The 13,018-nt window shown below is 35.9% G+C and overlaps 1 protein-coding gene across 1 annotated transcript in view; it reads right to left on the bottom strand.

Annotated features, from left to right (window-relative positions):
• Nucleotides 1–13,018, bottom strand: part of THSD7B (thrombospondin type 1 domain containing 7B) — a 701,170-nt gene that overhangs the window by 611,169 nt on the left and 76,983 nt on the right. Inside the window, exon 2 of the mRNA XM_007456952.1 lies at nt 8,652–9,462. Coding sequence (XP_007457014.1) covers nt 8,652–9,462 — 811 coding nt within the window. The remainder of the gene's footprint in view (nt 1–8,651; nt 9,463–13,018) is intronic.

The following is a 13,018-nucleotide window of genomic DNA, read 5'->3' as shown; positions in this document are numbered from 1 at the left end:
TTGACAAACAACTATGTAACTTTGTGGTTTTACCTCCATTTTGTAGTCCGGTGGAACACATTTCAAGTACTTCTTGAATATGTGTCTCCTGGGCTACAGTCCTCAGCTTGGCTTGAATAAAACTCTCTTCTGTTCCTTATTATAGATTGTTTACTGATTATTTGTGTTGACACTCAGAAACTTGGATCTACATAAAGAAGGACTGTTTGAAAAGGAATACATGAAGGTAAAATAAAATATTTTATTTTTCTTATTCATAATCAATAGATAATTTGTTCAAAATTATAATAACAATGTATTTGGTGGTTATAGGTTATGGTTAAGTGAAATTAATGACAACAGTGTTTTAAGGGATGGGAAAAAGGGATGGAGAATACTCTATAAGTTACTTGCACTATGTGTGACGTGGTATAGTGTTATCTGAAAGTCACTTGGATTAGTTGTAAATTTACACGGCAGACTCTAGGGCAACCACTGAGAATGGTAAAAAAAATAATAATAATAACTGATATGCTAAAAGAGGAGACAAATGTCATAATATGAAATGATCAATTAAAATTAGAGAAATGGAAAAACAGAGGAAATAAAAAAGTGGAACAAAGAACAAGGGCAGTGAACAAAAAAATAATAAATATGATAGATATTAATCCAAATATAGCAATAATCATTTTAAATGTCAATGATATAAATATAGCAATTAAAGGACTGAGACTGTCAGACTGTCAGGGTGGATAAATAAACCCAATCCAAGCGTTATCTATAAGAAACTTACTTTAAGTATAAAGATGCAGACAGATTAAATGTAAAGGCGTAGAGAAAAATATATCATATTATCAGTAATCAAAGGACCCTGGAATAGTTATATTAATTCCAGACAAAGCAGATGTAAGAGCAAGGAAAATTATCAGGAATAAAGAGAGGCATTACATAACCATAAAGGGGTCAGTTTTCCAGGAAGACATAGCAATCCTTGATATGCATGCACCTATCAATACAGCATCAAAATATGTGAGGCAAAAAATGATAGAACTGCAAAAAAAGAATAGATGAATCTGCTATTATAGTTGGAGACTTCAACACCCCTCTATCAGTAATGGACAGATACAGCAGGCAGAAAGTCAGTAAGAACATAGATGAACTGAACAGCACCACCAATCAACTGAATATCATTGACATTTATAGAATACTTCATCCAACAATAGCAGAATACACATTCTTCTCAAGATTATACAGAACATTCACCAAGACAGACCACATTTCTGGGCTGTAAAACACACCTTAACAAACCTAAAAGAACAGAAATTATACAAAATATGCTCTCAAGACACAATGGAGTTAAACTACAAATCAAAAACAGAAAGATGGCTGGGGAATCCCCAAATACTAGAGGATTAACTAGAACATTTCTAAATAATACATAGGCAAAGAAGAAATCTCAAGAGAAATTAAACACTTTGAATTAAATCAGAATGAAAATGTAACTTATTAAAATTTGTGGGATGCAGTAAAAGCAGTGCTTAGAGGGAAGTTTATGGCACTGAATTCACATATTCGAAAAGAATTATCTAAAATCAGTAACCTAAACTTCCACCACAGAATCCTAGAAAAAGATCAAATTAAATCCAAAGTAAGTCCAATGAAAATAATGAAAATTAGACTTGAAAGCAATAAAATTAGAAACAGAAAATCAATAGAGAAAATAACTGAAACCAAAAGCTGGTTCTTTGAAAAGTTCAATAAAATCGATAAACCTTTAGACAGGTTAACTAAGGAAAAGGAGAGATGGGGGAGAGGGAGGAGAGAGAGAGTGGGAGAGAGAAAAAGATAGATATAGATATAGGTAAAGATATAGATATAGATATATCTAGAGAGAGGGAGAGAGGCAGAAAACACAAAGCACTAATATCAGTAATGAAAGAGAGGTCATCACTACCACTAATGATCCCCATGGACCCCAAGGATAATAAAATAATATTATAAACAAGCCTATACCCACAAATTTGTTAACTTAGATGAATGGACCAAGTCCTTAAAAGACACAATCTCCTAAAACTCACCCAAGAAGAAATCTATAATCTGAATAGATCTATTATCTATTAAAGAAATTTAATCAATAACTAATAACCTACCAAAGCAGACAATATCAGGCCCAGACAGGTTTCAAACTACCAAAAATTCAAGGAAAATTAATATCAATTCTTGACAATCTATTTCTAAAAATCAAAGCAGAGGACATATTTCCCAACTAATTATATGAGGCCAGCATTATCCTAACACTAAACCTAGACAAAGACTTTATGAAAAAAGAAGACTAAGTCCAATATCTCTCATGAACATGTATGCAAAAATTCTCAAGAAACTATTATCAAATAATATCCAACAATGTATAAAAAATATTAGCAAATAATATCCAACAGTATACTTGGCTATACATATCATATAACTAAGTATAATTTATTCCAGGTATGCAAAGAGGGTTCAACATTTGACAATCAATTAATGTAATCTATCCTATTAACAGACTAAGTAAAAAAAATAATATAATCATACCTATATATGCAGAAAAAGCACTTGACAAAAACCAACACCTATGATGATAATTCTCAGCAAACTGGGAATAGAAGAGGACTTCTTCAACTTAATAAAGAATATCTACAAAAACCTACAGTTAGCATCATACTTAATGGTGAGAAACCAGATGCTGTCCTGCTAAGATCAGGAGTAAGGCAAGAATGTTCTTTCTCACTACTACTGGACAGCATACTGGAAGTCCTAGATAATGCAATAAGGCAAGAAAAGGAAATAAAAGGTGTACTTACTGGAAAGGAAGATATAAAACTGTCTTTTTTGCAAATTATACGCTTGTCTACATAGATAATTCCAAAGAATCAACAAGAGCAATAATAACCAAAAAGAAAAAAAAAAAACCCTCCTGGAACAAATAAGAAATTATAACAAGGTTGTAGGATACAAGGTTAATATACAAAACTCAACCGCCTTCTTGTATAACAACAATGAATAATTAGAATTTGAAAATAAAAACACATTTATATTCGTACCAATAATATGTAAAATCCTTAAGTGTCAGTCTAACAAAATATATACAAGACCAATATGAGAAAAAGTACAAAACTCTGATGAAAGAAATCAAAGAAGTTTTAAATATATGGAGAAATATTCCATGTACCTGAAGAGAAAGACTCAATATCATCAAGATGTTAGTTCTTCCTAAATTGTTTATATATTATAAGCATTTCCAGTCAAAATCCTGGCAAATTATTCTGTAAATATCCACAAACTGATTCTAAAGTTTATATAGAAAGGCAAAAGCTCCAGAACACTCAAGACAATATTAAATACAAAGAAATTCAGAGGACTGACACTACTCAACTTCAAGACTTACTATAAGGCTTCAGTATTTAAGACAGTGTGTTATTGGCAAAGAATAGATAAATAGAAGAATGGAATAAAGATACAGGGCCCAGAAGTAGAGCCACACAAATACAGTCAACTGATGTTCAACACAGAAGCAAAGGTGATTCAATGAAGAAAAGATAGTCTTTTTAACAAATGGTGCTAGAACAACTGGACATTCACATGTAGAAAAATGAATCCAGACACAGACCACAAGATTTTCACAAAAATTAACTCAAAATGGATCACAGACCTAAATGTAAAATGCAAAACTAAAACTTCTGGAAGATAACATAGGAGAAAATCTGGTTGACCTTGGGTTTGGTAATGTTTTTTCCGATATAACACCAAAGAATGATCCACGGAAGAAATATTGACAAATTGGAATTCATTAAGATAAAAAACTACTTTTTTTTTTTAACATCTATATTAGAGTATAATTGCTTTACAATGGTGTGTTAGTTTTTGCTTTATAACAAAGTAAATCAGTTATACATATACACATGTCCCCATATCTCTTCCCTCCTGCATCTCCCTCCCTCCCACCCGCCCTATCCCACCCCTGTAGGTGGTCACAAAGCACTTAGCTGAACTCCCTGTGCTATGCAGCTGCTTCCCACTAGCTATCTACTTTACGTTTGGTAGTGTATATATGTCCATGACACTCTCTCACTTTGTCCCAGCTTATCCTTCCCCCTCCCCGTATCCTCAAGTCCATTCTCTAGTAGGACTGCATCTTTATTCCTGTCTTGCCCCTAGGTTCTTCTGACCATTTTTTTCTTTTTTTAGATTCCATATATATGTGTTAGCATACGGTATTTGTTTATCTCTTTCTGACTTACTTGACTCTGCATGACAGTCTCTAGGTCCATCCACCTCACTACAAATAACTCTGTTTCGTTTCTTTTTATGGCTGAGTAATATTCCATTGTATATATGTGCCACATCTTCTTTATCCATTCATCTGCTGATGGACACTTAGGTTGCTTCCATATCCTGGCTACTGTAAATAGAGCTGCAATGAATGTTTTGGTACATGACTCTTTTTGAATTCTGGTTTTCTCAGGGTACATGCCCAGTAGTGGGATTGCTGGGTCGTATGGTAGTTCTATTTTTAAGGAACCTCCATACAATTCTCCATAGTGGCTGTACCAATTCACATTCCCACCAACAGTGCAAGAGGGTTCCCTTTTCTCCACACCCTCTCCAGCATTTATTGTTTCTAGATTTATGGATGATGGCCATTCTGACCGGTGTGAGATGAGGTCTCATTGTAGTTTTGACTTGCGTTTCTCTAATGATTAATGATGTTGAGCATTCTTTCATGTGTTTGTTGGCAATCTGTATATCTTCTTTGGAGAAATGTCTATTTAGGTCTTCTGCCCATTTCTGGATTGGGCTGTTTGTTTTTTTGATACTGGGCTGCATGAGTTGCCTGTACGTTTTGGAGATTAATCCTTTGTCAGTTGCTTCATTTGCAAATATTTTCTCCCATTCTGAGGGTTGTCTTTTTGTCTTGTTTATGGTTTCCTTTGCTGTGCAAAAGCTTTGAAGTTTCATTAGGTCCCATTTGTTTACTTTTATTTTTATTTCCATTTCTCTAGGAGGTGGGTCAAAAAGGACCTTGCTGTGATTTATGTCATAGAGGTTTCTGCCTATGTTTTCCTCTAAGAGTTTGATGGTGTATGGCCTTACATTTAGGTGTTTAATCCATTTTGAGTTTATTTTTGTGTACAGTGTTAGGGAGTGTTCTAATTTCATTCTTTTACATGTAGCTATCCAGTCTTTCCGGCACCACTTATTGAAAAGGCTGTCTTTTCCCCACTGTATAATCTTGCCTCCTTTATCAAAGATAAGGTGACCATAGGTGCATGGGTTTATCTCTGGGCTTTCTATCCTGTTCCATTGATCTATACTTCTGTTTTTGTGCCAGTACCATACTGTATTGATTACTGTAGCTTTGTAGTATAGTCTGAAATCAGCAAGCCTGATTCCTCCAGCTCTGTTTTTCGTTCTCAAGATTGCTTTGGCTATTCGGGGTCTTTTGTGTTTCCATACAAATTGTGAAATTTTTTGTTCTATTTCTGTGAAAAATGCCAGTGGTAGTTTGATAGGGATTGCACTGAATCTGTAGATTGCTTTGGGTAGTAGAGTCATTTTCACTATGTTGATGCTTCCTATCCAAGAAGATGGTATACCTCTCCATCTATTTGTATCATCTTTAATTTCTTTCATCAGTGTCTTATAATTTTCTGCATACAGGTCTTTTGTCTCCTTAGGTAGGTTTATTCCTAGATATTTTATTCTTTTTGTTGCAATGGTAAATGGGAGTGTTTTCTCAATTTCACTTTCAGATTTTTCATCATTAGTGTATAGGAATGCAAGAGATTTCTGTGCATTAATTTTGTATCCTGCTACCTTACCAAATTCATTGATTAGCTCTAGTAGTTAAAAAACTACTTCTTTGTGAAAGACACTGTTAATAGAATGAAAAGACAGGTCAAAGACTAGAAGAAAATATTTTTCAAATACATATCTGAATACAGACTGGTATCCAAAATATATAAAGAACTCTAAATTCAATAATAAAAAACTTTTTTAAAAAATAGACAAAAGATCTGAACAGACACCCCACCAAGGAAGAGAAAGATGGAAAATAAGCTTATGCAAAGATGCTAAACATCATATGTTATTAAGGAACTGCAAATTAAAACAAGGTACTACTACACACCTATTAAAATAGCTAAAATCCAAAACACTGATAACACCAAACGTTGGCCAGGGGGTGAAGCAAAAGGAATTCCCATGATAAAGCCAGTGTTGAAGAGACTTCGGAATTTCTTACAAAACTGAACATAAATTTATCATAATATCCAGGAATAGTGCCCACTGGTATTTAGGCAAATCAGTTGAAATTTACATTCACATAAAATCTGCACCTGAATGTTTACAGCATCTTTATTTATAACTGCCGAAACTTGGAAGTGACAGTAAAATGACCACTGGTTTCCAGGGGTTTGGGGAGAGGAAAGTTGGGATCAGTAGAGGGAGTACAGGAGTTTGTAGTTTGTATCATCAAACTACTGTGTAGTTTGTATCATCAAACTACTGTGTATGATATAGTACAGGTGGATACATGCCATTATACATTTGTCCAAACCCACTGAAGGTACAACACAAACATGAACTCTAATGTAAACTCTGGGCTACAGTAATGTATCAGTATTGGCTCATCCATTGTATCAAATGTATTACACAACTTGTACTAATGCAAGATATGTGTATGAAACTGTGTATGTGTGGAGAGGGAGTGATGAGGAGATACATGGGAGCTCTAGATCTGCTGTTCAATTTTTCTGTAAACTTAAAATCACGCTAAAAAGTAAAGTCTATTAATTTGTTGATAAAAAATAGAACATGGTAAAAAAAAACAAGTAAATTATAGACTGAAAACATTCTGTGTAATATCCAATATAGGATATTAAGAAACAATGTTTGTACAGAATCACACATACGTATTCAAACAATAATCACCCAAATCATCTGCTTAATCTTTTTGGCTTCACAGAGGCAGTCAATGAAAGGCAGAAAATCACTCTTCAATGGACTTGCCAAGTTACATCACATAAATTAGAAAGAAGCATCAAAGATAAAATACACTCATTTGTGAAGTCAAATGGGAAAAAAGAAAAAAATCATCACATTACTTTGCTCTGAAATAGCAGAGGTAGTCCTTTGAGCCAGCTGTGGATCCTAAGAAAACAGTAACTGATGCTAATGATCAGTTCTAGCAATGAGTATTGCATTGTTTGGTAATTCCAGTACTACTGAAAGGCATCTTAATTTGGAAGAAATTTGGTAATATATCAGTGACTTCATTTAAGACCTTCCAGGAGAAAAGTAAACAGATACTACTTTTAACATATTTCTATGATTTACATCAAGATACGACCATGTAAAGTAAAACAATTACAAATAATTTTGAAGCCTAAACTATTGGTCTTTTTGCGATACGTGGGCCTCTCACTGTTGTGGCCTCTCCCGTTGCGGAGCACAGGCTCCGGACGCGCAGGCTCAGCGGCCATGGCTCACGGGCCCAGCTGCTCCGCGGCATGTGGGATCCTCCCAGACCGGGGCACGAACCTGTGTCCCCTGCATCGGCAGGCGGACTCTCAACGACTGCGCCACCAGGGAAGCCCTAAACTATTGTTTTTAAAAGTTTTAGTCCATTCCCTCTATAGGTTTATAATTCTAATTATTGCTGTGCAAGTTAATATTTTTAATCAAATCAATGCCAAAGAAAACATTCTTGGATTAACTTATTGGTATTAGCACTACTATAAAATATCTACAATTCAGATGTAAAAGAACCTGCTTAATCATCGAAACAAAGTAAACAAACCAAAAACAATTTTAAAAAATGTAAACATGAAGAACAATAAATATTTACATAATTTATATCCCAAATTTGAGAGTGAACTTGAATTTTTATCATTATAATAAATGGTTTAGTCTTTTATTCCTGTAGTAACAAAAGACCAATTTTTTTATGGAAGGAAAGATGCTTTACAATTTTCAAAAATTTTACACATATGATTTCATATAATCCCATAATAACTCCATTTTTCCCCCACCCCTATATTGCCCCTACCCCTTCCTTCTCCCCTACTGGTAACCACTAGTTTGCCTTCCATATGTAGGCGTCTGCTTCTTTTTTGTTTTATTCACTAGTTTGTTGTATTTTTTACATTCCACATATAAATGATACCATATGGTATTTATTTTTGTCTGACTTATCTCGTTTAGCATAATGCCCTCTGAATCCATCCACGTTGCTACAAATGGCAGAATTTCATTCTTTTTAATGGCTGAGCTATATTCCATTATATATATATACATACCACACCTTCTTTATCAATTCATTTGTTGATGGATAGTTATGGCACAAGATCTATTTTTTTAAGTGACATATTGATAAAATAGATATGTGAAAATAGATGACTTATCCTATATGGTTGCACTACTACACTAATTACACCCGAGTTCAGAGCACTGCTGGCCTAGACTCTAAAATACTTATACTTGAAATTGAAAACTTCTCAAATGAAACTTTTAAAAACTCAAATCGCAAACCTCATCACAATTTTCCTGTTGTAGAAAATCATAAAGAAATCTTATAAAATTACACTGCAAAATATTTAAATGAATCAAAGATATAAACACTGAAGGCCTCCTACCTTAACGTAGCATTTTTTCCATCACTTCTTGTACACCAAACCTGGCGGGTTTGATAACCTATCTCTATGTCGCAGGACTTGGAATGGTGATGTGCCTTGTAACTTTGATGTCTAAAGGTGACCAGCTCCTTCGAATCAGAGCTAAAATCCAGAACGGTTCTTCCACTTAGGTTAAGTTCTTTGAGAAGAGGCAGTCGACATTTACTCCAAGGTCCAACTTTAAGGCTAAACATATATTCCTCTGCCCCAAGAGGACAGGAAATGGGAGCATCACAGGCTCTTGACTCAGTCAGGTTGGGACACTGCAACCCTCCATAGAGAGCGGGGGCAATGGCTGAGCGAGTTCTATGCTGTAACTGCTTCCCACATCCCTTGCTACACCCGGACCACTGTGAGAACTCAGAGACCACACAATCCCGTGGGCAAGGGATGAGACAAGCTTGTTCTGTGGGAGGCTGAGGGGCAAAGTGTTCACATATCTCATTCACAGCCACGGTTCTGTTCAGCTTCTGAACACAACGCACCGTCCGGTGCTGCAGCCCATGCTGGGCTGTCACGCACTCTGTAGCCCGAGGTCTGGCTTGCCCCAGGGTGGGAGAAACAAGCACACAGTGCTGCCAGTCAGAAACCTCCCACTGGAAGAGGTTTCTGTGCCAGTCACAGACTCGGAAGCAGCTTCTTTCCTTCGGAGGCCTATTGTTCTCATCACAGTTAGACAGGTGACTCGTCCACCCTTCAAAATGGAAACACCAAAGAGCACGACTCTGGATTCCTCCTGGCCCACAGTCTCCTGTACACCTTCCCCAGGGGCCTGTAGGCAGAAAAAACAAGGGTGTCAGTTACTCCAAGATTCCACACCACCATCCACACAAAAACGGGTCAATCTGCACACCTCCTAACACAACCAGTGTGAAATTATGAATTATGATGAAAAATATAATTGAGTGGCCAAAAATGTGGATTCTACATCAGTTGGCCCTTCTTGAAATCCCCAATCCGTCTCTTACAGCAGTATCAATTTGGATGAATTACTTTCTAAGCCTTAGTTTCCTACATAAGGGAGAAAATAATAAAAGCACTGACTTTACAAAGATGTTCTGAGGATCAGTGACATAATGTGATAGGAAGTAGACAATACACATTTAATAAATGATTGGTCTCGTTATAATTATTATGTTTCAAAGCCTATATACCTAACTCAATATTAATACTTTCTCGTTAGGCAGAGTTTCATCTAACAGAAAAGCCCTAAATCCAGGATTTTAATAAACTAGGATTTTTCATGTTTCCAATCCTTCAGCTCACACCTTAAGTAGCTCAGAGAGAAATACATTTTTTAAAATAGCTTGCAAAGCATCCTAAATATATTTTCATTTTCTAAATAGCTCTCCTCAGCTCTGGTTTTTGCTTGCAGAGTGAACTGCGTGAAAAAGAAAAATCTGATACAGAGGGGTGGGGTGTGGGGAGAAGGTAAGTTAATAAAAGAAGCAGCAGTACTGAATTGTCTCTGGAAATTCTGCCCCGACAATCCTTGAAATATACCTGTTGGGTAAAGCTTCCAATGTTAGCTTGTAATATGCCAAATCTTTTCATTAATGAATTAGTTTTGTGAGAGAGGGTTCAAAAGATAGACAGATGAAAGAGCTACCCACTGATTTTTTTTTTTTTTTTTGCATCTAATCTATAGACATAACAGCTGGCCTCATCCAGAAGGCTGATCATCTATCTTTCCAGGAGGACAGCAAGTAATCACATTTTGTGTCAATGGAAAAAAAAATAAGGTTCCTCCCTTTTGCTTTACTTAAAAATGTAATATGAGCCTTAAAAAAGTGTATCAGCTTAACCATGGTACACTTAACCCTTTACTAGGTTTGTGGTCATCATAAAGGCATTTCACACCCCGAGAAACATTTTAATTTACACAGGTGAGAGAAAGAAGGTGCAGTCTTTCTTTCCTTCCCCCAATCTGATCAAACCCCAAATGCCACTTAATTACTTCATGGACTGTATTTTCATGCACATGCAGTACATTTCTAGGAGCAATAAATGTGTACACAGGCACGTGCATTTAGGAAGAGATGTGCCTCCCCAGAGAAGCAGGTATTTGCACCTGGGGCCACATGCTGCAATGAGGATCTCTCACTTTAGCAGGACAACAGTTTGGGGGTTCTAATGTACACAGTCCTCCTGGTTCTTCCTCCCAGCCCTGTTCTGGGTGTGCAAACCTGCTGTTCTAGGCAATACCATGTTAGGTACAGTGCCGATGATTTCTGTCTCCTTTCAGTGACCCCACGCTAGAGTCTCCTTTTGATGAAATGGACAGAGGAGTTTTACTGGATTAAGTCAGCCTATAGTCACCAAAATGCCTTCGGGTTTGCCCACACTCTTCCCTAGGTGAGTTATCCCAGCACTGCCTGCTCAGGGTACAGTAAGTGCACATGGAAAGTGCAGCTTTCAGCACAGGATGATTCAATCAACCATCCTTAATTCTGATGACTTCCTCTTCAATCACCCACAGTTTAGTACTCTGCAAAATGAGAAGTTCATTGTTACATGACAGCTATTTGCAGGCTCCACATGTCTAGATGTTCTGGAGCAGTTTCAGGTCCAGTATGCCATTCCTTATCCGACTCTCAGACCACGCATGAAAATGTTTATTATTACCAAAAACAAAACCAGGTTACTCAGTAAAGGACTATTTCAAAACATACATGGTTGCAGCAAACTTTAAAAATCTAAAATCAGTCTTGACTTATCTAGGAATTTGGGAATAATATATACACACTACTATATATAAAATAGATAACCAATAAGGACCAATAAGGACTGACTGTACAGCATGGGGCACTGTGGTCAATATTTTATAATAATCTATAAGGGAAAAGAATCTGAAAAAAGAATATGCATATAAAGAAGAAAAGACTATGAAAAAGAATATATATATATATATATATATATATATATATATATATAAAACTGAACCACTTTGCTGTATACCTGAAACTAACACACTGTAAATCAACTATACTTCATTTAAAAAAATATAAAATAAAATCAGTCTTGAATGATATAAAACAGTTATTGGTTAAAATGAAAACAAAGTTTTTTTGTAAAGCACTGGGTTTTAAAATATAGGCTGTCAGTTTCTCTCTGTTTAGGTACCAAATACACGCAACTCTCTACTTAGGATTTGTTCACGTAAATTAAAGAATATAAGACCAAGAACGTGGAGCCCCTTCTAACCAACCTTGAAAAGCTAACATTAATCAATCTAGAATATCTTACAAAAAGATCCTTATTCTTACTTTTGAAACGTCTTATTAGCATATTTTCTTATTATTAATATTCTGTTTTCTTCTTCTAAGTTTTTGCCTACTTTCAAAATTATTTAGGTAGCTCTTTTTTATTTGAAATCATTAATATTTTAAACTGTATAAATTACTATTCTTCCCTCAGCTTTCATATCTCCATCTATACAGAATTTCACCAAACAGCCAAATTTTTTCTAGATCAATGGAAGACAAAACATAACTATTAAGAAATAATTACTACCATTTGTTAAAGGCTAGCAGTGGTGTGCTGGGCTTGGCTGCTACCAGGGGACTGTTAAATATTCAGGAACTTTACCAGGTGGTTGTTAAATCATTCATGATTTAAAATCAGCCATGGTGGGAGTGTTTACATCACATTACAAATCAAGTCACATCAAGGCTTATTTTTGTTTAAAACAGAGAGACAGCTGGTTTATAGTACACCAGTGGTGATTTCACAGGTGTCTCCCTTCCTTCCTTCCTTCCTTATAACAATCCCATGAGGTGGGGCTAGTTTGCTCATTTTATCAGTTGTAGAAAATGAAACTCAGAAGTTACAATGCACACCCAAGGTTACACAGCTAGTGCATGCTAGGCTAGAATGGGACTCCAGATCTGTGGGACCCCAAGCATGGGCTCTTGGCCTGCATTTGAAAAGCGTCTTTTCTAGGGTGTGCATTGGTATGTGTGATCCTACGATCACAAGGCAGATCCGTTTGTTTGCTTAGCTATGATCTCTCCTATTTGTTCGTTAGTATTCCTTTGGATATGAGTAGAATGAGTCATCAAGGTGGTGTGTGTGCCATGATTTCCCCCTCTTGACCCTAGAAATTTAGGGCAGCAGCTCTTGCATATTAAGACACATGTGTGTTTATAAACATTAGTCAGTGCATTTAGGAAGGCACAGTCAAGCGAGAATAGTTTTTCTGCAAGTTAAAGTGAACTCTGCAGACAACTGAAAAACATGTGAATAACAGGCAAACGTAAAGTGAATTGGGTATGCTTGGAATGAATGAAAAACAAATTGCAAACAAGATGTCCAAGATACAGACAAGA

Source organism: Lipotes vexillifer, unplaced genomic scaffold (assembly GCF_000442215.2).
Source record: "Lipotes vexillifer unplaced genomic scaffold, Lipotes_vexillifer_v1.1 scaffold1211, whole genome shotgun sequence".
Classification (NCBI taxonomy): Eukaryota; Metazoa; Chordata; class Mammalia; order Artiodactyla; family Lipotidae; genus Lipotes; species Lipotes vexillifer.
This window is presented reverse-complemented; position numbering and strand designations above follow the sequence as displayed.